General features: G+C 37.0%; 1 protein-coding gene across 1 annotated transcript; it reads left to right on the top strand.

Annotated features, from left to right (window-relative positions):
• Positions 1–4,822: 4,822 nt before the first annotated feature.
• POC5 (POC5 centriolar protein) lies at positions 4,823–26,184 on the top strand. Its single transcript, XM_062513251.1, has 12 exons — positions 4,823–4,906; positions 7,268–7,315; positions 9,230–9,377; positions 14,669–14,850; positions 15,242–15,418; positions 17,608–17,712; positions 18,426–18,605; positions 19,690–19,852; positions 22,973–23,091; positions 23,667–23,780; positions 24,298–24,474; positions 25,886–26,184. The coding sequence occupies exons 1-12, from the start codon at positions 4,823–4,825 to the stop codon at positions 26,033–26,035; spliced, it is 1,647 nt and encodes a 548-aa protein (XP_062369235.1). The 3' UTR covers positions 26,036–26,184.
• Positions 26,185–27,533: the final 1,349 nt, after the last annotated feature.

Here is a 27,533-nt window from a genome sequence, read left to right as displayed (position 1 = left end):
GAGTGAGGAGATAAAAACGTGAGCAGCGCTGCTTTGCAAGGGGGTGCAGCTAAAGGGGACGAATATGCCCTGCCTCTACTAGCAGGAGGTGTAGTTCTATCACTGGCAGTGTCCCCTATGGTTCAGTACTGGGCCCAGAACTGTTTAACTTGTTCATCCATGATATGGGTGAAGGGGCAAATGCCTGCTTAGCAAATTCACTGAGAACACAAAGTTGAGAGGAATGGCCAGCACCTCAGAGTGCTGATGCAGTGCATCCCTTCAGAAGGACCTCGGTAGGTTGGAGAGATGGACAAAGAAGAAACCCGTGATATTCAGCAAAGGCAAGGGCAGGGTCCTGCACCTGGGGAGGACCAACCCCAGGCACCAGCACAGCCTGGGGCTGACTGCTGGGGAGCAGCTCTGCAGAGAAGGACCTGGGGGTCCTGGTGCACAACAAGCTGTCCATGAGCCAGCAGCGTGTCCTGGTGGCCAAGAAATCCAATGGGATCCTGGAGGGCATTAGGAAGAGCATTGCCAACAGGTCACAGAAGGTGATTCTGGCCCTCTATTCAGTCATGGTGAGGCCTCACCTGGAGTGTTGTGTCCAGTTCTGGGCTCCTCAGGACAGGAGAGACATGGAGCTCCTGGAGTGGGGCAGTAGGGGCTACAGAGATGATGAGGGGTCAGGAGCATCGCTGTTAACAGGAAAGGCAGAGGGAGATGGGCTTGTTCAGCCTCAAGAAGAGAGAACTGAGAGGAGATCTCATCAGTGTCTATAATTATCTGAAGTAAGGGTGTCAAGGCAATGGAGCCAGGCTCTTCCTGGTAGTGCCAAGCAACAGGACAAGAGGTAATGGGCAGAAACTGACACACAGGAAGTTCCATCTGAACATTAGGGGGAACTTTTATATATATGCAGGTGACCACGCACTGGAACTGATTGCTGAGAGTCTCCCTCATTGGAGATACTCAAGAGCCACCTGGATGCAATGCTGGATGTACCATGTGCTAGGATGACCTTGCTTAAGCAGCATGGTTGGACTAGATGACCCACTGTGGTCTGTTCTGACCCTACCCACTACATGATTCTCTTTCCTAGTTGTTGAGTCCTTTGATTTGAAAGCACTAAATTATTTGGAAAATACCACCTTTAGTTAAAAACAAGGCCAAACCCACAAAAACCTGAGCACAGCTTAATTAATCCAGAATTGATGAGAGCAATGACGGTGAGTCAGACCAAAGTCTTTATAGTTGCAACCTGTTTCTTAAAAGTAGCAGTGTTACTGTTGCAGTTGTATGCATGTGATTTGGAAGAAACTGCTGCAGTTAGCAGGAATCTTTCCTGAATGAAGTCAAGACATATATTTTGACCGAAGTCTGGGTAAGTTTAGAAGAAACTGGTAAGCTTGAGGATGTTCTTCTCTCTTGTCTTATACAATATAATGTTTTACAGTTTAGCAAATTAGCTTGTTGCCCAGAGGTGATCTCTTAATATTCCTTTATTTCTCTTTTAGAAACTTATCCGTTATCTTGTGGTACTTAGTGCTTGTTCACTGAGATCAAAGTTGACAAGTTATTCTTAGGCCACCTTGGCTGAGCAGGGATCTTCTTCTGAAGCTAGCGCCAAAAAAGGGAAGCATATGCCAGTGGAAGCAAAGTCAGATTACATGGGAGAACTACAGAGATTCAGCTCTCCATGGTAGACAGGAAATTCATGTATCCAGAGCTCAGTTAGACTTGAAGCTGGCCAGTACTGTGGGGGACAGAAAAAGTAGTTTTTAAAAATATGTCAATAATAAAAGGCAGTCCAGAAATAACATGAGCCTGTTACATGATGAGGATGGTCACTTCATGAGCAGAGCCACAGACAAGGCAGAGATTAGTTCTTTGCTTCAGTGTGCAACGTTGATGAGGTCATTGATTCATATGAAGGTCCTGCCTGAGAAACTTAATTCCCTTTTATGACAAGGTGACCCACCTGCTTGACCAAGGGAAGCCAATTGATATGATCTTCTTGAATTTCAGTAAAGCTTTTAATACTGTCTCTCACAGGATCCTTCTGGACAAAATGTCCAGCACACAGCTGGATAAACACATCACATGATAGGTGAGCAAGTGGCTCACAGGTTGTGCACAAAGGGTTATGGTGAATAAGGTGATATCAGACTGGGGACCTGTCACTACTGGGGGGTTCCACAGGGCTCCCTCTTAGGCCTGGTGCTTTTCAACGTCTTCCTAATTGATTTGGATGCAGGTCCTAAAGGTATACTAAATAAGTTTGTTTACAATCTTAGATTGGGTAGGGCTGTTGATTTCCTCAAAGGCAGAAAAGCCACCTGGGACAGGGCAGCCCTGGAGGTATGAACAAACTGGAAAATGAGAGGCTGGAGAGCAGCCCCACTGAAGTGGTCTGGTGGGTCCTGGTCAATGGCAAGTTGAACATGAGTCAGCAGTGCCCTGGCAGCCAGCAGGGCCACGTGTGTTCTGGTGGAGCACCAGGCCAGGCAAGGGATGGGATTGTCCTGCTCTGCTCTGAGCTGGAGCAGCCTCACCTTGAGTGCTGGGGGCACTTCTGGGTGCCACAATATGAGAAAGACATTCTCCTATTTGAGAGCATCCAAAGGAGGGCAGTGAAGATGGTGAAAGGCTTTGAGAGGAAGCCGTATGAGGAGTGACTAAGGTCACTTTGGTTTGTCACTTGTGATGGAAGGAGCCTTTTGAGTTTTGGAAGACAGAGAGTAGTTTCAGTGATAAGTAGGGAGCTAGATCCTCTAGATTGCAATATCAGGGGCATGATCTTAGAGAACTAAAAAGAGAAGTCAGGACAGTGATCTTAAGTTATTCCTCGGACTTGTCTGTGTTCACATGAAACTCCTGTTTCTCAGAAAAATCAACAGTATAGTTTTTTTGAAGTGTACTGAGAAGGGAAGATATAACAATATTTCTAACTTCTGGCTGCAAATGCACATACAATTCCTGCTAGAGCTGGATAGTTTGTTCTTTGTGATCTTCACTAATGCATGCACATTCTTGAATAGATCCAGGGCTTTGAGAGTAGTCAGGATGCACAATTTGAGAAACTTTGTAGGAAAGATATGAAATTGAAGTTGACTTTTTAGGATTGCAGTAGTAATTTTTGGTATTGAAATAATTTATCATCTGAAAGAAGGTAAAGTGCTAGTGTAGAGCTGTTTGATTATGTAGAGAGGCTAAACCAAGGGTGTATATGTAAGGATTAATTCATGTGAGAGAGGAAAGAAGAAAATTATCTGACCAGGAGGCAATGAAAAAGGCGGAGCTGAAAAAGGTAGTATTTCTTCTGTCATCTACACACAGATATACAGGAATAAAAAAGTATGAGGTAAACCTTCACTAGACTCCATTTTCTGTACTTCAAAAACGTGATTGGTGTATGAGGGCTCAGCAGGAAGTAAGAAAATGATAATCATGTCTTTTGAACCTTGAGCTACAGGAAATCTCAGCATCTGAAATTGTCTTTATACCATTTGTTAAACATCCATCATTGGCACAGAAATGAGCTTGCCATTCTGAAAGGTATAAAAATATCCATTGCAGAGAGAGCTTTTGTGGTATGGGAAGAATCAGTGTTTAGAATAGCTCAAAGGGCAAAAGGATAATTAACTGCTATCTGTATTCCTATATATAGAGAGAGGGCTGTGTGAGGGTTTGAGAAACACTGGTGGTGTTTAAGTAGGATGTTCCTGCCAGTTTTATGACAGTACAACTAGCAATTTAAAATTAACATTTCTGTCAGAAAATGTATCTGTTTAAAAAGCAGAGTATTATAATTGACAGTTGTAAAGATCTCTCTAAAAATAAATTTTCCTTGCAAGTTGTTTGCTATATTGTACAGTCAGCCAGTTTCTTTGGTCATTTACTGTGGTGTGCCTTCTCTCCTGTCAACTCCATGCTCCATGTGTCTGATTGTCCTTCATGTGCATCATGCAGTCTGCCATTTATTCATTAAAAAATTCACTTTGCTTTATACTCAGTTTCCCCTTATTTTGTAATTTCTTTCATCTTTCCCTCCCTTGCCAAATCCTTTAGAGTCCTTTTCCCTTTATTGTGTCAAATCTTACCACAAGAGCTTCAGCTCTTCACTGAAGGACCTATTCAAGGCTGTAGTAAATGAAAATATGCATATGTTTTTCACAGGGTCTTCTTCAAGCTTCTTAACAGTTCTTCAACATCACCCACTTCCTAAATATTCAAAGAATCCCTCACTATCATGCTAAGGAATTGCCGGAATGATTGATATTTATTGAACCTAAGGTATTACTTGTCCTTCCATATCTGTTCATCTTCCTGGGCCTGTAACTCAAAAAAGTGATGGGAAACTGATATTGACCAGTAAGCTTGAGGGTGTTGAACAGGAGTGTTCAGGGCACTGTCTTGTCTTGGTCTGTGTTTGAGGTCATGTAGTGGATGGGTGCAGTGTACCTTATTCATTCTTATGTTTCCCTGAAGGAATTTTGTACTGAAACAGGATGGTAAACTCAAAAATGATACAGTGTGAATAAGAATTAGAGATTGACACAGGAGTGTTTGTAACTGCAGCAACTGACATTGTTGTTTTCGGGTCTTTCCTCGTTTTCTTATAAGTTAGTGAAAGTATTTCCATGATTTTGAGTATGGTGTGGATCAGACAGTTTCCAGCCTAGCATTATATAGTGAGACTATTCAGTTTAGTGTATAGAATAGGCATTGGTCCAGTTTTTACAACAGAATCTGTTTCTGGGGAAAACGTTGGTAAATATGTTTACATACTGAAACTGAAAAATGACATTCAGCTTCTACTGTTTTATAGACTTTGTGCACAATGTCATCAGATGAGGAGAGAAGCACAAGTCCAGTTTTGCCAAAAGACTTTGTTCAGGACAGTTCTGTTTCTTCAGATCCTCAGGTAGGACAGAAGCAATATAATTTGATTTACTGTCATGACATTTTATTTGGCAAAGGATCACTACAAGGAAATCTAACTAAATGTGCATCTTTTTCATATTTTACATACACAGAAAAATAATAAAAACATTAGTGAAAAGAAAGTAGACCGCAAAAAAATGGTACTGAAATGCATTCAATTGGATTCCCCTTCTGTGCATTTCACATGAAATTTATCTAAAAATTCTTATCTAAACTGTAGAGTTTGATCAGCTGCAAGTAAAATAGGTAATTGTCTTTTTTTCCTGGTGTTAGTCTTTGTGTTGAATCTTATCAAAAAGACAGAATTTGACACAGCATAGAAACCCATTATTTTTAAAAGATGAAAAGTAACTATATTTTAGGCTTCCCCCATGATGTTATAAAAACTGAATTCTTTTAAAATTGATCTATTTCCCTTGGAGTAGTATTATGGCCAAGTTAGTCACAGAAAGGAAAAGATTGGGGTTGTTTTTTGGGTTTTTTTAAATTTCTGCATCAAATACATCAGGAAGTGCTGTAAGTATAATACTGGAGGGTTTCCTTTTCTGTACTCATCATTCGTTCAAGAGGATGCAATGATGCTGGATAAAGTCTCGTACCATTCTTTTGAAAGCAGCAGATTTTCATCATTTATTAATTGGTTATTCCTATTTGAGTAGTAGATTATATTTTTTTTTTCCTTTGTTAGGATACAGTCCAAACCAGGATAGTTTTGACAATAACATGTTTTGCTAGTGGCCCTGTAGAAGTGCATCTCCACGTTTGTCACCTGGTGAAATGGGCATATACAGCAGCAGCACTCCTTCATTAAAGGGTTTTCTTCTTTATTTTTTTTACCTTTTGGATTGACTTATACCTTTTAAACAACATTTTAAGAGGCAAATAATTTCTGCAGCTTGTGTACTTCTCTATTTGTATTTGTATATTATGGAGAAGTTTTCATAATCTTTGTTTAGGAATAGTAATACATCTGTGTTTCCAGTGCTTTTTGTAGTCAGAGAACAAGATAAAACCATCAAGCTACAAATTTTGAAGGACCAGAATTTTCTTTTATGACGTGGTTGATTATCAGAGGCTCTAAGGCCACCTTGTAGAGAATGATAAACTTATAGTAATGAGGAACTGTTTTGTCAATGAGAATGTATCTAGACAACAGTAGTTCCAATTGGAAGTGACCTATATCATTGGCCAAACTGCCTGACTATTTTGTGGCTGACGAAAGGTTAAAGCATGTTGTTAGAAGCCATTGTCCAAATGTCTCTTAAACAGTGACAAGCTCATAGCATCCACCATTCTCACTAGGGAAGCCCTTTCTGGTGTTTGATTGCCCTCTCAGTAAAGAAATGCTTCCTAATGTCAAATCTGATCCTCCCTGACACAATTTTGAACCATTCCCACTCATTCCATCACTGGGTCTCAGGGAGAAGAGATGGACATCTGCTCTCACTTCCCCTGCTCAGGAAGCTGTACAGAACAAAGAGGTCACATCTCAGCCTCCCTTTCTCTGAACTAAAGAAGCCCAAAGCTACCCCTTGTAGAAGTTTCTTACTGTTGAAAAAGAAGACCTTTGAGGTCACAGCTGGTCAATAGGAATGTTGACAGGGAGGTACTCTACTCCATTTAGATAATTTTGGAAGGTCTGTTCTGTTTTGTTTGGTTGGGGCTTTTTGATAATGTGTTGCTTTTAAATAGAGACCAGATTATTAATTTTTCCTTACAAAAGGACCCACTCTTAGAGAATTTCCACTATTTATAATGGGTTATGTGAGACTTTACCTATTCATTCTCTTTTTGTCATATTGTATGGTAACCTTGACTACCATCCTTAGCAGTATGTGTAAATTTTTGCTTAAAGAATAGAAAAAAATATCAAAAAGCATCTGATTTTTTGTTCATTGTATCACTGCATTTACTTCTAAAAAACCAAGGCATTAAACAGTCAAAACTCCACTGACCTTCATGTCATAGAACTATATTTCTCTAGTTTTATACATGAACAGAATCGTTTGCAATTGACAAAAGAGCTTGAAAATTTTGTTTAAATCAGAACCAATATAGTAAACCAAAGATATTGTTAATTTTATTTTAATGGTTTTATTTTAAATGTACTGGTCAATGTCGTATTCCAGTTGCAGCATACTTGCTATGGAGTATTTCAGATTGAGGTAATACACTTAATCACTCAATGTTTCCACACATATCCCTTTTGCTATCTCCAGGATTTTTTTTGTGTGTGTAAGTTTCTGGTTACAACTTGGAAACTGTACTTTCTTTAATATTTGCCTTTCAAGTTCATTTCAACAGTGTTGTAATATTGTAATTTATAAACATTTATTTCCAGATTTGTCACTGGATGCTGTCTATTGACACTTTCTGTTGGCGCGTAAGCGTGCATATTCCTTTTCAGAATGGATTCTTTGAGTCTTAATAAAAAGAGTTAGAACTTGAAAGAAATTTCCTACCATAACTTGATACATGTATTTTTAATGCTAGACATGTCTATAGTAGGACAGATAGTTTGATATTGAGTAAATGGAGTGACTCAACATGAGACACCTACTTGCATCTGACATCTAACCTGCTAGGTCCTTTGAAGTGACTGAGATAATCATGGAAGCAGCTGGAACAGCTCTGTCTGAGAACCAACTTGTTTGTGGGGAAGAATTAGCTTTAAGTGGCTATTTGGTTACATGATCTCTTAGAAGAAGACAGAGGTGTGATCTAACATCTTTTGCAAAATCATTGAATTTATATTAGTTGAGGCTAATATTGGGGTTTTTACTCAGCTGAAATTTTGCTACAGGGAGTTTTATATGGTTCCATGTAGCTCCTGGTTAAGAAACAGATCTGAAGATAGCTGTTTTCTTCATTTCATACCTTATAAAATGTAAACTGTATGCATTTAGGAACATGTTGTTGGAAAAATTGGTAATTTGTTGATTTACAGCTAACTATACTTTTTACATGGAATGTGACACTTACTTATCCGAAAAGTAGATCATGTATTTGTAATTCTATAGCTTTGTATCCATTTATTTAGGCTTTTACTTTGAACATGGTAGATTAGAAGATGGGAAATGGGCATTTAAATGGAAACTAGAATTCAGATAAAATGTACCAAACCTAGCTTCTTAAATTCTCTAATTAGTTAAAACACACAAAAATATAGAAGTTACATTGAGAGTTTTGAAGTGTTATCCTTTTCTGTTGTTAGATTCAAAAACATGCTGCATGTAATTGGTACCTTTCATTGATTGTTTTCACTCTAACTTCCCCCAGGTTGAAGAGGAAATAATTTTTGAATTCACACTTGGTTTCTGAGGTTTGACCTCATTAGGATACTGAACAGAACTAATGTGATAATAATAAGTGAAGAAAAAATAACTGCTAGTGGCCTGATTTAGTATTTTCCAACAGGCATTGTTTTCCAAATCTTTAATTTGTAGATTTGATTGGTTTTAGTATGTAACTGGTACTGAAACTTGTTTAATTAATTACTAGATTGTATGTTTAAGCTATAATACATTGATGTTTCAAGTTTCGCAATGAACACTAAATACCTTCATCCTGAAAATCTGTTTCATTATGACGTCTCAAAAAAATATTAATTGGCTTACTTCGGTGCACAGCATAATGCCACATACCAGTTAGATGGGTTTGTAGCTTCTTAACAGGAAAGTTTCTTACCAAGTTATACATACACATTCCATATACCTGAGTAATTTTAAAAATAAATAATATCAGGTGAGAATTATTATTCCCACTCTAAACAAAATTGTGGGTAATCAAATCTCTTTTGATGATTGGCTTTACAACTTCCACCAAAGAAATTATAATGTTACAGAATATGAAGTGTGACTGTGTTCAGTAGCATCTTTGTCATGGCTATAAAAATACGTGTTTTTCTTTGAAGCACCAGTGGTAGTGATTAGAAATAATAATGGTCAATTAATAATTTACGTGATCTGGGACTGACGTTTTTTTCTAGTTCTTATTTTAGATGCCTATTATAGTATCCCATGCTGACATCTGGCAGAGTCTTTCTGTGCAGCTATTACAGTGCATATAGTTGTAATCAGAAGGAATGTGAACATTAAACAAGAGAAAGTTAAGTTATAGTCACTCTAGGAAAACAGCTCACTTTTGCAGCTTTAAAGGAAATTCTCGTAGTTTTCACTGTTTATAATAATAAAAAAGAAGCCTCTCAAAATTGTAGAAAATAATTCTCACTTCTTTTAACATACGCCTGATTTTTAAAAATGTAATTGTAGTTTTATAATTCTTTGTCACTACTTTGCAACAGGATGAATATGAAGAGCTGTTTCGTTATACTGTAGTGACTCCGAAGTTTGAACAGTGTGTCTCAAAGTTGCCAGAACCTGCCCCAGAACAGAGAGCACCTGACAGAATTTCAGGGGTAACAGATGATGCCAGTCACCATAAAATTCCAGGTATTATGCCCAAGGCTATGTGTTGAGCTTACAAGAACAATGACGCAACTTTTATGACTTACATTTTTAAATAGCTTCAGTTTGAAAAATATATTTACCTCATTTGTAGTACATTTGCTTTTTGCACAATAAGAAATATAGGGAGGCATATTCCCTTAAGGGTTCTGCTCTGGCATCTCTTTCAGATGACAGTGTTGATGTGCTGACAATTCTTTGTGTTTTGTGGTGCAAATGTTTAAAGATGGTCGGTGTAATAACAGAAAAAGGGATACCCTTACTTAGAGTATACTTCATTTGAAATTTGATGGGTCACAGCTGTTTTTTGTTCAAGATTGTACTGCTGTGATAGAGAAATGCATATTGAAACAATGATTATTTGGAAGGGAGGATTACCTTAAAAAGGCTTTGTGTGATGACTGATCATGTCACTACACTACATGAATGTCATTCTTGCCATTTTAGTTCAATCCTGTTATTCTAGTTTTATTTTATTGCTTAGGTATTTAGACATAGCATCTTGTGATGCATTAATAACATGGATATTTTTCGATCATGTTGTTTGTTTCTGTCACTAGCATTTAGGTTGAGAATTTTGCTTTGCTGTTAATTTTGCTTCAGAAGAAATAGTAAACAATCATACCTCCATTATTTTTTTTCTAGGAAGTTAAACATAATCAGGAAAATCTAACTTTAACTTCTTTATCATTCTATTTAATTATAAAAATATATAGCTACCTTTCTGTCTTCTCTTTTGAAACCTTTGTGGATGGCTTTATGTCTACTGTTTAGAGTACCTAGTGACATATTTATACCTTCCAACTTGGAAGTTTGGTCAATGCTATTTCTTTAAGTTTTTAGGTTCTGAAGCAACTGCTAGACAATCTGTATGGAAGGATTAAGGCTGCAGGAGATAGCAAGTGGTAGTGATGTCAGCTGCATAATAACCTTTAACCCTTCTGTCCATCATGTCCTGCCTACCTTCTGCTCTCACTTTGACCTCATGGCACCACTCCCAGGATACACCAGGACTTACATGAGCAGTTAGAGCATGAGCAGAATGTCTGCAGTGCACAGATCGCAATGCAGCTGTGACTCCTGTTGCCAGTCTCTGTATGTGAATTATCATGACACAAGCTGTTCCCAGTTCTGCAAGAGTCTGTGTGGGTTAAAGCCGGCTCAAGTCCATTGCTATTTTGAAAGTTCATTTTGCTGGTTGCTTAGTTTTTATGCTATACTGGCTCAAGCCATGTTTGTCTGGCTAGCACAGAAATGCCTTTGGAGTTCTCAGTTAACTAAGGCCATTTGCACAAGCAGTTGATCCACTGAACTGGTGCAACCTTTTATGAAAAACAAAGGCCACTCAGAGCATCTTCCTGTGCTGTGATAACTTCAGCTTTCATTAAAACATGTGTGGTCACTCCCTGTATTCTTCCCAGAGCTACATGAGCAGAGTGCTTACCTCCTCTGAATGTTTTTCCATTGTTTGTCAGTCTCATTATGAGTAGTGGATTGCCAGGATTCAAGTACATTTGCAAATTGATTTGTCTACTTGATTTGTAGACTAGTTAATGACAGCTTCTGGAATTGTTTCTCAGCTTGAGTTGGTTTTCTTAAAAGAGCAGTAGAAAATTTCAAATCCAGGTATGTGGAACTATATTATGGAGTAAATTCTAATTTTGGTATTGTCTTCAGTGCACTGTAGGCTTAGAGTTTTGTCTCCCAGTTTGAGTGGAATATTATTTTGTAAGGGAATGTTTGTGACATTCTGCTGAGAATATCAGAATCAAAGCACTAGACTCTTGGGGCTTTTTTGTTACATGACTGTATACTTTACTTTCTATCATATTTGTCTGAAGAGAAAATTGTAGCCAGTCACCCAGTCTCCTGTGTCTCTTTAACTCTTTCAAATGGGTTATACTCTTACTTTAAATTGTTTTTCTGGGATGTATTTGGCTTGCATGGCCAAACTTTAGTAGTGTGGGTGCTACAGGGATAGCTTCTGTGAGAAGCTGCCAGAAGCTTCCTCTGTGTCCAACAGAGACAGTCCCTGGCAACTCCAAAGGATGGGAGTGCAGCTGGCCAAGGCCGAGCCAATTTGAAATGGTGGTAACACCTCTGTGATAAGAGATTTAAGAAGAAAAAGAAGTTTTGCACATCTGTAATTGTGACCACAGAAGAATAGAGTGAGAATATGTACAAGGAACAGCTCTGTACACACCAAGGTCAGTGGAAAAGCTGGGGCAGGGGGTGCTCCAGGCACTGGAGCTGGGACTTCCCTGCAGACCGTGGAGGTCAATGGGAGTGCAGGGATCCACCTGCTGCCCATGGAGGAGACCCACACTGGAGCAGGGAGATGTCTGAGAGGGGCTGTGACCTCTTGGGGAATCCACAGTGGGTTCAGACCCATGCTGTCTGAAATGAAGTTCTGGTTATGAAGTATTCTTTGGTCTGGATGCTACCATTATGATGGTAGAAGTCTGATTACTGGTAGTCTTTATTTCTTGCAGAAAATTTAGGTATATATAGTATCTTCCCTAGCAGGTTTCAGTCAAATAAGAAAATTGGAATAAACCATGTTGTAGTATTCAGTTCAGTTCAGTGTCCAAATGTTTTTAAACTTTGAAACATAAAACTTAATTTCCTGTTCTTGTTACCAGTTTAGTTGATTAAATTTGAAAACTACTAAGACTGAAGCAGTGAATTATTTCTTGCAGAGATGTGCAATGATGACTCATTTTCCAAAGAGTGGAAAAATTCCTTTTCTTCAGGCCTACCAGTACTCAGTATATATCCATTAGACTTCTTAGAACATTTTAGCAAATTGCTGTGCTCAGCTTGGGCCACTAATAGCATATCATGTGTGAGAACAGTCTGTCAGCGCTTATTTACTTAATAAAAGCAGAAAAAGTCAGGTACCAGAACGACACAGAAAAACCCAACAGTAGTAACAGACATCTGGATAAACAGTTAATTTCATTATCTCTGTCTAGAGATTTGTTGCAGTAAGTGTGTGTGTGTACTATTTAATAAAGTACAATACTATACTTACATTATCCAGATGGTTCCAATATCATTGATACCTTAACACACTGTAACTGAATGACATAATATAATTCTATGGAAGGAATACAGGTGACAGAAGGAGAGCCTTAGAAATAAGAATTAAATTAATATGTGTACAAGTAGAAAATTATGGCAGTGTTGGAAGGCCAAGATGAATTTCATAAAATATGTTATAAACATGTAACAGACTTGGTGGATTCAGTGGAGATACAATACATCCTATGTTAAATGAGAGAAATGAAAGCTATGTTAGGATAATCTGTTCGTAGGCAGAATTAAGGTGAATGGAGTGATGAACTAGTAATACTGTGATTTTCAGGCTATGGCAGTTGTCAGTCTCTTTTAATATCCTGTTTTGATTGGCTTCATTTTGTTCTATTGGGGTTTTTTGGGGTTTTGTTTTGGTTTTTGTGGGTTTTTTGTGTTGTGGTTTTTTTTTTTTTTTTTGTTTTGTTTTGTTTTTTTTTTTGTTTGAAGGTATCTTACAAACTGTGCTGTGTGGGTTGGATATCTTCATAATCTGATCAAGTAGAAGTACAAAAATAAAAATAAGGCTTCATGCATTTCATGTCACAGCTGAAGGAAGGAGTGGCATACAGGAATGGGGAAATGTGGTGAGGGACAGAACTGCAAATATTTGACAATGGTAACAGTGTTAGGTAGTTTTATTGTCTGATGCCAGCCAGATTCTTCATCACAGAAATTAGGTGTGTTTCAAGTAATCTGGATCATCTGTCTGGCATGTATTTTGGAGATTTTCACAAGCAACAAGTATTCAAATTCTGCCACTACCTTAGCAATACTTCTGTCATTATCAAGAGAAACAGTGACAAAAAGCTACAGCCTGATTTTAATATACTCTGTGATGGAGAATAATCTCTTTGTTTTTTTGCTTCTGTATTCGGTAGGGCCTTCAGTCAATTGGAGTGATGTGTTAGGTGGCTACTCCTGTAGCTCAAGCTAGTGTTAATTTTGTGATGTATGGTTGTGTATTAGCTTGAGGAAATACCAAAAAGCAGGTGTAACTGCCTCTGTTTCACAGTTCTTCCTTATTTCCTTTTTGTTTTGGAGTATGGATGTAGTAGTTTTGTGGCAAGAAGTATCAGCAGACAGTTCTTCTCATTTCCTTAAGAGAGGGGACCTAACAGTAAAAATAACTGTAAAAGAATATCAACCATCAGGGTTCTGCCTTAAATAAATTAGAAACACATTTTTCTAGTGTCCACTGAAGGTACTGCTTTGTGACAGACAAGCTTATCTCTTCTAGGTTGAACCAAAAAATTGTACCTATCACATAATATTTGTTTTCAGAAGTGAAGACTAAAATGTTGCTGATTTCCTCTATTTATGAAAAAAAAAAGACTATTTTTTTTAAAGCTGCTGTATTTGTTGTTATTATCGGGAATCTGCTATATAACTCTTCTTTCTAATTTTCTTTTATTCAGTTGTCAACTCAAATAACAAATTTTCTGTAAGAAATGACTAAATACAAAACAATATTTATTTTACTTCCCAAGTTTGCTTAAATATTAATTTTATTCTCAGCTCAAATGCATGCAAACTAGCTTTTGGGCAGGGATTAACTTTTATTACAGTAGTACCTAGCCAGACTCCTGAAAGTGAGGATTTATTGTGTAAGGCATTATATAAATTCATGGTAGATACTTCATTTCTCAAATTGCTTGAACTCTAATTAGATGAACAAACTTAAAGCTTTAAGAAGAATGGATGCAGGTACATATTAACATGGAAATATATCCTCAGGCTATTTTGTGAATTTGTAAAGGAACATCACAGACCTCAGGTGCTTACAGGCTCATTGAGGAAAAAGGCAAAAGTTAGTAGATTGCTGGCCTGAGATGTTAATTGTCAAGAAGCCTTTACTTAAGAGATATTTCTGTCTGTATTTTTGGTGCTTGCTGTGATCATTCTCTTTCAAACGAACTTATATTAAGATACTGTATTTTAATGGAGCAGTACTTCTGAATTTACTGATGTTACAATAGGATTGTCAGTTTTAAATGTGTGTGTCCAGGAAGCATGTATTAGAATTGGATTAGTTTTTCTTATGTGGGAAGAGGAGGTTTCTTATGTGGGGAAAGGAGATTTCTGATGCTATAAATATTTTATTTCCATTTTACCAATGCCAATCTTCTGACTTCCATCCATAATATGGACCAGTTAGCCTTTCCAGAGTGTCAGTCCTTATTCTTTTGTTTCATTTTCAGTCTCAGCATCAGTGAAGCAGGCTGTTATGGAACAACCTGCTCATTCAGAAGCAACTTCTTCTCAGGGGTCCACACATGGTCCAAGAGAAGTCATCAAAACCACAGTGATCGAATTAACTTCACCAGATGAAAAAGTCGCTCAAATAGAAAATATACTTGATCTTTGGAGTGGAAGTCTTAAGGTATTTATATTGTATGTAATCCTTGAAAATCATTCACAGTTATCATTCATTCACAGTTATCATTGTATTGTAGTGAGAGTACAGGAGAAGTTGTGTGATTGCTGGGAGAATAGTGTTTCTTGTTGTTGCATATTGTACATAAGCATATGTAGCATGGAATATCTTGTTTCCAAAACTTTGGAATAACTGTCTCCATTATGGATGTTCAGATATCACGATTCAATAGTTCATTGTGTCTGGTAATACTTACAGCTGTACACAGCCTGTGTAATGAAGTTATCACTGTAAATATTCATGTATCCTTAATTGCTAAGTGTTTTAAGATTAAAATAATGGAGAGGAGGGAGCAGTTCTGACTCACTGCGTTACTATCATCCTTTTAACTTTTCAGACAAATATTCTGACTGAACTGAAAAATTGGAAACTTAATTTGGTTCAACATCACGAGCTTCAAATGAAAAAAGAGAAAGAGAAACATGCTGCACAAGTGAAACAATTGCAGAATGAGGTGGAAAACCTGAAGGAGTTACTTCATACTTATGAAATCTCTATTAGCAGGAAAGATGAGGTAATAACTCAATTTCATATTTTAATAGTTCCTCTCTGTTTAAAAATTTCCATGCTAAATTTTTTGGTCCATCTCTTTGAACATCTTTTTTGAAGCAAGTAACATAGAGAAGTAAATAATACATTCAGACTATGTAGTAGCAAAATAATTATTGTTGCTAAAAGGGCTGTCTATACTAACAATGCAAACATATACGTGCATACTTTGCATTGTTTGCTTCTTAAATCCAGAGTCTGCTCTTGTTTCTTATTTATTTCATGAAGATCACACAGGCTATTAGTTGTTACACTTTAAAAACCTCTACATTTTCAATTATTAGACTGGTTTTCCTCAATTTTAAATGGGCAGCATTCTCATAAGTGTTGCAGAGCTTCTATTTTAGGATTCTTAGAAATTCTACATTTGTACATATACTTAAGATTGAACATTTGGAGTCTCTGGGTTAAAATTTCCTTTTGTCAGCAGTGTAAACAACTTCAAAATTAACTAGAACTGTGAACATGGATATAAAATCTTGACAGTTTTGCAGTTGCATAACATAATTGAGTCTTCTTACTGCTACCCTGAGCATTTAACCTAGTACTTGAGAACACTTAATGGAGTCTGGGTTCCTAATTCTTACTTACATTTTCAAAAACATACATTGCAGGAGTTAAAATATGAATGAAGAAGATGTTCTGTGTCCATTTGGAAAACTGTCTAATCTTACAGACCAAGCAAATATAAATAATTTAACATTACAATAACAGGATTAGTCGTGTACAATGTAAACTAGTACCTATGTGCATGGTTATTTCAGTTTACGTCTTTCAAAGAACTAATTCTGCTGGATATAATTGTATGTCAGTCATATTAATATGCCATAATTCTCAATGATACCTTGAAAGCTCTATTTTGTTTTCTGCTGCCAAAGAAATAATTTCTTCAGCCAATTTTATAGTTCTGTTTCTAAGTAAAAAAATAATTTGAATAGAAAATTACTATTGCTATCACCTGAGTGGAAGGTGGCAGTGCTTCCATGCTTCCATATATCACTCCATAGTTATGAAAACTGCTATATCCTGATATGGGCATAAACCAAGGTCCATCAACCTCAGAAGTATTACAAGTATTGTAGATTCTTATTTCACATTGTTAATCTCAAATGCTTTCTATTTGCAGAAATATGCTAATTAACAAAAGTATACTTAGGCTAAGACTTTAGGATACAGCATTGAAAATTTATTTTTATGACACTTTTTCAACAAAAGTAATTAATGTTTCATTTACTTTCTATTTTAAATTTAGGTATCATTCTTTTCATTGATGCATGTTCAGTGATTATTACTTGTAACAAATGCAATATAACGTTAACAGATGCTAGCATGTATTATCACAAAATGTTGTTCTCAACAGTATTTATGCAGTAGTTTAAATAACTTTACATTATTCTCCAAAGTCCCAAGATAGTCCCTGTTGACCATTGGAGTTGCTCATATGTGGCTGATGGCAGAAGCTAGCTTAAGAAGTTGGGCAGAAATATGGAGTGGTATTCAGATTTGGTCTGCCAAATTTGCATCACAGCTGGCTTAATTTTTAATTGGGGAACCTCAGCTGTTTATATATAGTCATTAAATTCAGAGATTGGAACTTGGGACTTTTACCAGCAATCTCTTTCCAGTATGACATCTTGCCTCTCAAATGTTTTAATTGCTATTATCCTGTATAATATCTTTCATGAGAACTTCTAAAGAGAGTAACAATTCTTAATAATATTTTTCTGGTTCATTGCAATGACTTAGCTTGTTTATTCCTTTCAGACAAGTGAAACGAACTTCTAAAATTTGATTCACCAAAATTCTCTTTGAAATAAGAGGTTCTTCTGATGTTATTCTACAGTAACATTTAATTATAAGAAAGTAGCTCGGAAACCACCAAATGTAGGAGGAAATAAATAACAATTCAGTTGAACTTCTCCTAAAACAACACAATGGAAGTGCCGCAGTCTGAGTGTCGAAGCCCGAGGAATTCTAATTCCGATTTGAACTCTGATTATTGTTTCTTATTTGATCAGAGTAAGGGGAAGTTTCAGTAGAAGACATGTTAAAAGCAAGTGCTTTAAGTGAAAAATAGCTGAGACATATAGTACATTTTCTTTGATCTGACAGTGATCATAGCAGTTGAAATACTGTTAATAAATATTTTTGCAGGTAATTACCAACTTGACCCAAGCATTACAAAAGCAAAAGGAGAGAGTAGAGTTGATGAGAAAGTTTACGCTGTGGCGGATTCAGCATGTTAAAGCCAAACAAGAGGTATGTGCATAAAATCAAAATGCAATGCAAATTAAACCTCTGAGCTCAAAATTTGAGTCAGAGCTGCTGCAGTTCCTGTTACAGTTTGAAGAAATTACGGTGTTTCTATTTTGATGTGTTTGACAGTGTCAAATAAGAGTTTGAAAAGATGAGTTCAAAAAGGAATGTTGCTGTCAGAATACTCTCTGAAATGAGAAAAAAACTGTTGTCTGCTGACATTTTGAAATAGAGTAGAACAGTAGAGTTATTTTAAACTAGTTTTTAAACAATCCTGAAGTCTAAATTTATTCAAAAGGTAAGTGGCTTATGCTATCTGCAATCTTTGTGACTTCAGGTTTTATATGATTCCTGCAGTGAATCCAAATGTGCCACATATCCAACAAATGGCTTCACGCGTCTCTGTACACCATGTATGTAAGGTTGTTGTTTGAATGTCATTAAACAAGGAGTAAGACCACTGTCATATGTTCACAACACACAACACAAGGAGTTCACAAATGTGTTTTCTTCTGGTGGGGACAGTAATGTGCCATGGCACATGTGCAGAGACAACACCGAGCTGCTGACGCTGCTTGTGTAACACTTCACTGCAGGACCTGTAACTCAGTTAAGGGGTTCCTACTGTGATTTGTCTTACACGCTGTAAAACAATGGAGTATCAGACTTAATCAACCCTGAACTTCTGTATGATGTGCTTGTATTTACTTCCTAAGGAATATGCAATTAGAATGGCAGATAAACATTTCCAGACAGCTTTGATGAAGAAAGTGTGGGCAGCGTGGCGTTCTGTTAGTGAAGAAAGATGGAAAGAAAAAGTAGCAAGAGCCTGTCAGTTAAGGGCAGAAGATATCTGTGTTCAGCTCACCAATGATTTTGAAGCCAAAATTGCCGAGGTAAAGTATTTTTTTTCCTTCTTTTACTCCTTGACTCCCAATCCCTGTCCTTCCAAAGTATCTCTTTCTCAGCAAACCTAACAAACATGAGTATTTTCCAGCAGGACAGAGCTCCCAAATATGCAAGAAGATCTGAATGGATCTAAGATCTCTGCTGTGTTTTTAGACATGACTTTTTTTCCCTGCATCCGATATAAAATGTTGCCAATTTGCATGCACAGATGAATTAAATTAGGTTTTCCTGAAACAATGCAAGTCTGTTTGCCTACCAGTGGGAATGGCATTTGTTTTCTAACAGCATCCTATTAGTATGGGCTATACATTTTGTGGTCTTAATGAAGAAAGCAATGGAAATAGAAGAGCATTTTTACTTTGAATGATCATGATGAGTACAATTTTTTTCTGTAGTAGCTACTCTGTTAAAGGCTAAAATTAAGTTTGATTTTTCTTTAGCTTGCCAATTAAACTTGTTAAAGAATTTTCAGAGCTTAAAGTAAAATTGTCAACCTGTGCATTGGTGCATACTAGGTAATCAGCTTTTAAAAATACAACTGTTTAAGAGCTTTGTATTTCAGCAAGAAATTAAACCTAGAATTTTAAGAACAGGCTTACCAAATGTGTCTTAACAGCCCAAAAACCATAAGTAGAAACTTGCTCTTTTCTCAGCATTTTTTGGTTTTTACAGTGCCTAGAGAAGAGAGACTGGTGATGAAAATTTACCCTTATACTTAAATAATTGTCTGAGAACACTTGCTCTTCTGTTGAATGAACCCATGTTTCTGCAGAGATCTGGGTTGTGCCACATGCCAACTTCTAAAAGACAAAGGCTTACAAGATATATTTCTGCTTAGGTAGAGTCTGATCGTCCTTTTGAGTAGTCTTGTCCTTGATATGCTCTATTATTAATATTGTATTAATATTGTGCTGTACTACAAAGAAACTACAATGAGCTGTTCATCTCATTTTCAAGTGAAAACCTCTATCTTTGTAAATATAGTATATTATTTTTAAAGATAATTGATGAATATGTTTGTAGTTGGCATTCAGAAGTAAGAGCGAGCTGTTTCCTCATTCTGTTTTATAGTTAACTGCTACTTTGGAACAGACAAAAGCTGAGATTCTGCGACTGCATAGTGAACGAGATCAGTATGAAGACACCATGAAGAAAGCCTTTATGCGTGGTGTATGTGCTTTGAATCTGGAAGCAATGACCATGTTTCAAAGCAAGGATAGTAGGCCAGATCCTGGTTAGTATGAATAGCAGGTTTAATCTGGTAGTGTGTGGGCATTTTGGTTGGATCTGTTTGGGATTTTTTGTTTGTTTTAATGGAAGAATTCTTTTTCTTTTTGTGATTTGTGAATTTTTGGCTATACAGAGTTTATTAAACTTTTATTGCTTTAAAATGTCCTGTTGAATATGTTGAGAAATACTCTGATGATGGATTTCCTACTGCTGTAGCTGAAAGGAGGAACATGTTCTTTTCATCCCACATTGTTGGGTGACTGCTAACCTGCAGCTGAAGGCAGAACAGGAAGTCAGAGGTGGCAAACTTGATAAAACACCAGGTTATGGAGCAGTGAAGACAAAATCCTGAAAATTCCTTTATACTCTGGAATCTCAGTATGCAGTGAATCAGCTTTTCCCAGACAGCTCTGATTCTTTCTTAATCTTGCTTTTGAATGTAAAAAGGGCAAGCAAATCTCTCAGGTTCTGTATTTAGTTTTAAATCTGTGCCAGAACAGGAAACACCAGTCTACTTTTATCAGCAGCATACCTGTGAAACCTGTGCAGCTACACAGGAAAGAGCTGCACATGCTTACAGATGTAATGAAGTCACTCCCTCAGAGTGAGGCAATCCATAGCAGTAGGAACATAATTGTGCTGGTGCAACAACCTACATTAAAGAGAAAATAGCTGTGCTGGCAGGAGTGCCACAGCTAGACATGTGGCTCAACACCCACCTGTACTGGTTAATAGTCTTAGACAAGTAACTTCACTTGCTGAATTTAACAACCTTACACAGAAATTTCTGAACTACTTTAGGGAAATACTTCACCAAAAAAGGTAGATAGGAAGAGGAGATAAAAACCTGAAGATGATGTAAGAGGATACTTACTTGAGCAGCAGTCTAATCCTGTTAAATATAAGTTCTATTTGTGTAGTTGCTTAGGAATTAATATGATATAAGCTAAATGTAGTAGCTATGTGCTGGTAAAAATTTAAGATCAGTATTTGTAGAAGGTTAAGAATTAATGACTTCTTGAAGATATTGAGTTTGGGAATAAAATTACAGGGCATTTCCCAATACTTTATTTTTTCATTTCATAGAATTATTCTATCTTGAAGCATTTTCTTTTATTTGTTTGTTTGTTGTTTTAAAAAAAAAACATGCAACAGACAACAGGTCTCCCTGAGGTAAATGACTGGTGTGAAAGCATTGTTTCTGTAGACATATGAAAATGAGAATAAGTAGTAAGGAAATTAAGAAAACTGAGCTCTAGAATAGTTGTGACTAACTTGAGTTTCATGGACCAAAGATTTTGCTTGATTTTTACTGAGAAGCTGGAACTGATACTCCATACCAGCACAACACCTAAAAACACCTTTGTTATGCTAGATGTTAGGCTACCCATAACTCATTTTTTTGTGTGTTCACTATTATGCTTTCTAATCAGGCTTCATAACATCTCACAGACTCTGTTGTCCTGGTCCCAAGCAGGTCATCAGTTTCCACCACCTCTGGTACCACCTTCTCCCCTGCCCCAGCCATGCTATCTTTTTCTTACAGCCAGATGGTGGTTTTAATGAAGTTGGTTACATAATTATTTATTATGGTTGAACAACTGTTCATCTTCATTCTTAATCAGATAGAACAGTGATCAGGACACTGGAGGACTGCAAACATCAGAGGAGATGATTGTGATTTGTTTCTGTTAGTCTGTTAATCTGTGAACATCAAAACCCATGTGCCAGAATCAGTCAGCAATTACAAATTTTTATGAGCACTGCAGTGCCACCTACTGTCACTGGATATAAAAAACAGAATTTTATCCCTTTGCAAATTTATTATTAGTTTATTTTAATATACACACAATTTACAGGGAAAATACATATATATCATAATGTATTTATTAATAGTGTGTATGTATCACAGTCTTAATGGCTTAATAATAGTGTCAGTGTTGATGGTGTTAAAGTTATCTGCCTAGTTTGCTGACATTTTTATAATTAGTAGTATATTAAGATTATTTTAACCTCTTTATGTATTTAAAGGAACACTGAAGCTACAGGAACTCAACTTTTTGCTTATAAAAATCCTAACACTGTTTTTCTTCAGTAACATAGATCAGATCTGACTGGTCTATAACTCTGCATTGGTCCTGTCTCTGCTTAAGTGTAATGAGTGTACACACACATAGATTTGTACAAAATTCATATTCTGGCATTCTTTTACTCTTGATGTCTACAAGCATTGCACAGATTTGAAGCACCTTCATTTTATTTTTCCTGCTGATTTCAGCTAATAAAAAAAGCCAAACACAACTACCACATGGTGTCACTCTAGTTCCTGGAATGAGCAAATTTCTCTCATCCTGGAACTCCTGCTAGCATCAGCTTCTCAGAAATAGGAGAGTAAATGAGAATACCTCTCCTTCCTTTTAAAAAAAGTGTGTATTCTAAAAAGAAAAGGCTGGAACTGTTTGGAAAAGACTGGGCTTATGTTTGTAGATCTGGCATCCCCAGTGTCTTCACTGGGAGATAAAAGTATCCTAGATGGTTTTTGTTCAAGTTTGTGCTTGCCAGTGAGGGGAGATGAGAGCTATAGGGTGCCTGTAGATTGTCCCTACAGCCAGGATGAGGCCACTGTGCAGCAATTATATGTGGGGATGAGATGCTGCTGCTGATGATAACATTTGCTTTTATTGTCAGTAAGCCCCCTTTAGGATTTTGTGCCCTCACAGAAGTCTAGTATGACCTTTTTGCTTTCCTACCTGAACTGGATTTTGTCTCTCAGGATAAGAGTACCTCTTGCACACTGGTTTTAGTTTTGGCAAGCAGTAGAAAGAACCTCAGTTCTTTGAACTACAAGTAGTTGACATGTCATGGGGATGTTGAGGCATTAGAAAGAAACAAGCCCCTTGAAAAGCATTTACAAGCATCCCAAAAGAAGATAAAATACAGGAATGTTTCTTTACATATGTGTACCTACCTCTGTAAAGAACAGTCTGCTCGCTTTAATTGGATTTTACAGAAATCACAAAGAAATACTAATATTTTTGTTGTAACTTCTCCTTCTCCATATCCCCATCCCTTAGGGTTAGCTAGATTATGTGCTTATCCCATTACTTTGTGTTTCTAATAATAGATATAGGAAGCAGGAGAAATGATAATGCTACCACTGGTGCAGGAAGGCCACCTCCTTCACAATACAATCAAACCTCACCACCACCTCCACCAGCATCTGTTCTTCAAATGGAAAACATGGTAAGCATGTGGCTGGAACAGAATTGTATTTCCTAGTGACAAAAAATAAATTCTTTGATAGGGGCTTTTTTGAAGAGAGCCCAGGAAGGAAAAAAGGAAAAAGGAAACCTGCACATGTGGAAGGATGAAAAGCTGGCTTGACTTCAGACTTCGTTTTTAAGGGGGTAACACATACAGACATTGAGGGAACTCAGCTTATTGTCCTGTCATATCAACTCAGCCAGATCATCATCTAGTAGAGTGGTTGTTTTGGACCTGCCCTTGAGTCATCCTGAAAACTTGCCACTATAAAACATTATCATGCTAGAGAGTAGGTTAGAACAGAGATGATGTGCGTGCCTCTCTCCTGACTTTTCGTTCTAATGGTGACAAATGTCATTCACACCATTTCTACAATTTACAGACAAATAATTTTAAATTAGACAATAAGCAGTAACACCAGAGATAAAATATCTGCAAAGACTTTACAATTAAAAGGGTAATTGGGATAGTAAAAAAACCAGACTATCTAAGGAGTAAAACCTTATTTTCTAGAAGGTAATACTCATTCTGTGTAAACTCTGGTTTCATTTCAGTTTTCTAGCCACCTGGCTCATGCAAGCACTCCTGAGACCAGACTAGATTCTGATTCTCCGGTAATCGTCACTAGCACAACATCTGTATCTGGTGTGACATCATCTCAAAAGCTGGTAACATGCTAAAGTTATCCTGCTCTTTGAAGTTTCTTCCTCATTCCCTTTGCTGTGCTTCGTGCTAAACTGCCCTCCTTTCTTTTCTGCTTTTGATACAGTTTGCTATCAGCTGTCAGAGAAAGATGCATTATTGTATGCATGAGAGTTTTTTTATTATCTGCTCTGTCATTGCTAGGCAAGATTTCCACAGTGATGGAAGTACCTTAAGCTGTCACTCAAATATGCAATCAGGAAGCAAAGCTAAACTATCCATGCTGCTTGATTTTTGTCAAATTATTCTTCTCTCAGGTCAAAAGTCATTTGCTTGAAATGCTATCTCACAAGTGGAAGAAATTGAGTAATTCTGGTTGCAGCCAGATGGAGCAGATTCAGTCCTGTGTAATGTAACTGGGTTACCTGCAATATCACATTCCATTTAGGCATGTGGCAGATAAAATTGAGCAGAAAAAACACTAGAGCACTGTAAATACTACGTTTAGAATTTTCTACCAATTAATATTTAATTTATTTATAGCCCATGGCAAAAGTAATAACATCTGCACAACAGAAAGCAGGAAGAACAATCACTGCTCGAATCACAGGCCGAGCTGATATGGGACAAAAATCCAGAGCTGCTGGGAGTTTAACAGTGATGGGAGTTTCTCCACCCATGAGTTCAGTCATTGTTGAGAAACATCATCCAGTCACTCAGGTAAATTGGATTATGCTTTTCAAAGTATTTTTATTACAACATATCTGGTAATAGTCTGAAGAAAAATTACCTTGTGAAAAAAATTACCTTGTATTAGACAAAACTCAGACTTGAGACCTGTTGAAAACGGTACTTACCACCTTTGTGTAGAAGGTGCTGGTGAGGAGATGTAGTGGTTTAACCCCAGGCAGCAGCCAAGCCACCCACAGCCACTCACTCACTCCCTCACCAGAGAGATCAAGGAGAGAATCAGAAGGGTGAAAGCTGGAGAACTCATGGGACAGTTTAATAGGGAAAGCAAAGGCTGTGCACACAAGCAAAACAACCCAAGGAATTAATTCAGTGCTTCCCATGGGCAGGCAGGTGTTCAGCCAGCTCCAGGAGAGCCAGGCCCCACCATCCCCAGCTGACTTGGTTACTTGGGAAGACAAATGACATCTCCACAAATGTCCCCCTCTTTCCTGCTTCTTTCCCCCACTTTATACACTGAGTTTGGTGCCACATGGTCTGGAATATCCCTTTGGTCAGTTTGGGTCACCTGTCCTGGCTCTGTCTCCTCCCAAGCACCCCAGTCCCCTCACCAGTGTGGCAGTGCCAAAAGCAGAAAAGGTCCCCATTTCCTGCCACGACTCACAGCTGTGTGGTTTGCTATATATAGCTTTCAAGAATTTGGGCTCCTAAGCAGAATTAATACTTAAATTGAATGTTCTTGGGAGTTTAGAGATTCAATGCGGTAATTATTTCATTAAGAACAATTTCTGGATTCATATTATGTGACTAGTGTGACAAGGAAAGCACCTGAACTGCTGTAACAAAAACTGACTTTAATGTAATAAATGTGGCAGCCCTAGAGATATATTCTGTATACCAATTCTGCAAGTGAAAATCTAAATCAAGTATTTGTCTTGTCTTAATTTGAGAGGGAAAATAATTTAACTGGATTAAAAGCAGAATGACTACTGTTTATTAGACTGGTGGCTAGTTTTATGGGCAGAAAATTAATTCTTGATAAAATTGCAAACCTTTTATTTTCAAAAATCTTTTAGAGACTGCCTCATAGCAAATACTTCAAAAGGAAAGTTGGCATGATTAAATTAGCACTACAGGGGAGAATTATGAGCAGTGCAGTAGAAAAATAAACCAACTTTGAAATAAGATCGTGGTGATAAAAGCTCAAGATACTTAGTTAACTGGAAGTTAGCACTTTGTATTCTAAAAATGCGTTACAGATAAGAAAGGGAAAAAACTTACTCTTTCTGTTAAATGACCATGCATTTTTTTCCTTCTTGGTAAGTGTATTTCAGTTTGCTGGATTGCAGGTCTTTCTTTTAAAACTACAGCTCACCTAGAGCTATTTTAATGTGGATTTTTTGTGCCATTAAGCGTTTTGGTGTGTCTGATTCCTTTTCAGCAAACCATATCACAAGCCACTGCTGCTAAATATCCTCGAACTGTGCTTCATTCTTCTGGCTCTACCACTGCAAGACCTGCAGGACAAGCTGGGCGAGTGCTTCAGGGCCAAAGCCATACCAGTGTTCAGTCAATAAAAGTTGTTGACTGAGTGACTATCTTTCTCACTGGTAGGGGTTTTTAATCAAGGTACCTCTTCCAAGTCTTTTCAAATTTAATGCAGTAAGGCCTAAAGTACATATCATGTTTTTACCTTTTTCTAAAAAAGGAAGGTTTTTTTAAGTAAAAGTACTTTTATAATAAAACCTGGAGGAGAAAAAAGAACTTGAACTATTGTTCTACCTCCAAACTTTTATTTTTAAGACAAACACTTTTTATTTAAGGAATCTTTTGCACACTTTTAAATAAAGAATACCATGTGATTTTTGTCTCAATCTCTTGTTTAATCCTAATGCCATTAACATCTGTGTTCAAGAGAAAATGAAATTTTTTTTTGTTACAAATGCAAGTAAGTGTACTTGACATGCACCATAATTATATCATACAACAGTGTGTTTAAATGAAAAACAGCAGGGTTGCATCATCCACACCAAAGGTCCAATTTAGGCTAGGCAACGTACCCAGTCCGTCAAATTCTTAAACATTTTCGTTTTCCAAGTTTATGTTGCAGAACTTGATGAATATGTAGGGTTCCAAGCATCTGTACTTTAGACTGGTAATTCCAAAACCTTAGGATTTAAAAGTCTGTTCCTTGTATTCCTGGGATGCTCTGCTATTGAGTCAAAGAAGGTTGCACACAAGAGGGCAGTTTGGAGTAGGACTTCAGGCTAAGGTACAGATCCCCTTTTTAGTACAAACAGTAGGGTAGGATTCAGCACAAAATAATGCTAGCTATACTCAAACAGAAAAGGCAATTCATTTCCTCCATTCCATGATGAAATTATGTTATTGCTAAGTTATATTGCTATAACTTGCTATGTTATAAAGAAGATCACAAATATAGATATTTACATAATTTTTCAGATATTAAATATATTCAGTAATAAGAAAACCTTTAAATATATTCATCGGGACACTGCCAAGTATTAATTCAAGATATGAACAAGAAATAGGTAAATAATTGCTAGATGTGTTGAGTATTAAATACTGAATGCTCTTTTGGGGGTGTGCATACAGTGTAATGCCATGACAGAAAATTCTGCAGTGATGTTTACAGTGGTGTTTACATGTGACATTTTTGTGTTTCTTCACTACATAAATCAAATGCTGCAGTACAAAGATTTATCATAATCCTAGCAAGAGTTTGTAAAAACCTGAATCCCAAATGAGGCCAGATGCCAGCTTATTTCTGGAAGTGTTAATTGATTTATACATATCATTTTCACTTATTAGATTTAATTTTTTTCATGTAGAAAACATCTTATTTACATTTCACATCAAACACAAAGTAGCTTAATTTTCCGTTCCAGTACAGAATTATTTTATCACTGTAAGGTCAGGTGTAGAAATTGTAAGTAGTGAGTCTTGTTTAGCAGTTAAAAACTGCCAGTGAACCATTTGCTCTTAAATTTTTGTCATTTCTATATAGCAAGCATTTGAGAAAAAATAACCATTTCAGGAGGGCAAGTTCTTCTAGGGTGGAAAAAGTT

This window comes from Cinclus cinclus, chromosome Z (assembly GCF_963662255.1).
Source record: "Cinclus cinclus chromosome Z, bCinCin1.1, whole genome shotgun sequence".
NCBI classification, from domain to species: Eukaryota; Metazoa; Chordata; class Aves; order Passeriformes; family Cinclidae; genus Cinclus; species Cinclus cinclus.
This window is presented reverse-complemented; position numbering and strand designations above follow the sequence as displayed.

Coding starts and splice junctions, on each gene's coding strand:
- POC5 (XM_062513251.1), top strand. CDS start 4,823: ATGTCATCAGATGAGGAGAGAAGCACAAGTCCAGTTTTGCCAAAAGAC. Junction 7,316..9,229: donor CTTTCTGTTGGCGCGTAAGC/GTGCATATTCCT, acceptor ACTTTGCAACAG/GATGAATATGAAGAGCTGTT. Junction 9,378..14,668: donor CAGTCACCATAAAATTCCAG/GTATTATGCCCA, acceptor TTTCATTTTCAG/TCTCAGCATCAGTGAAGCAG.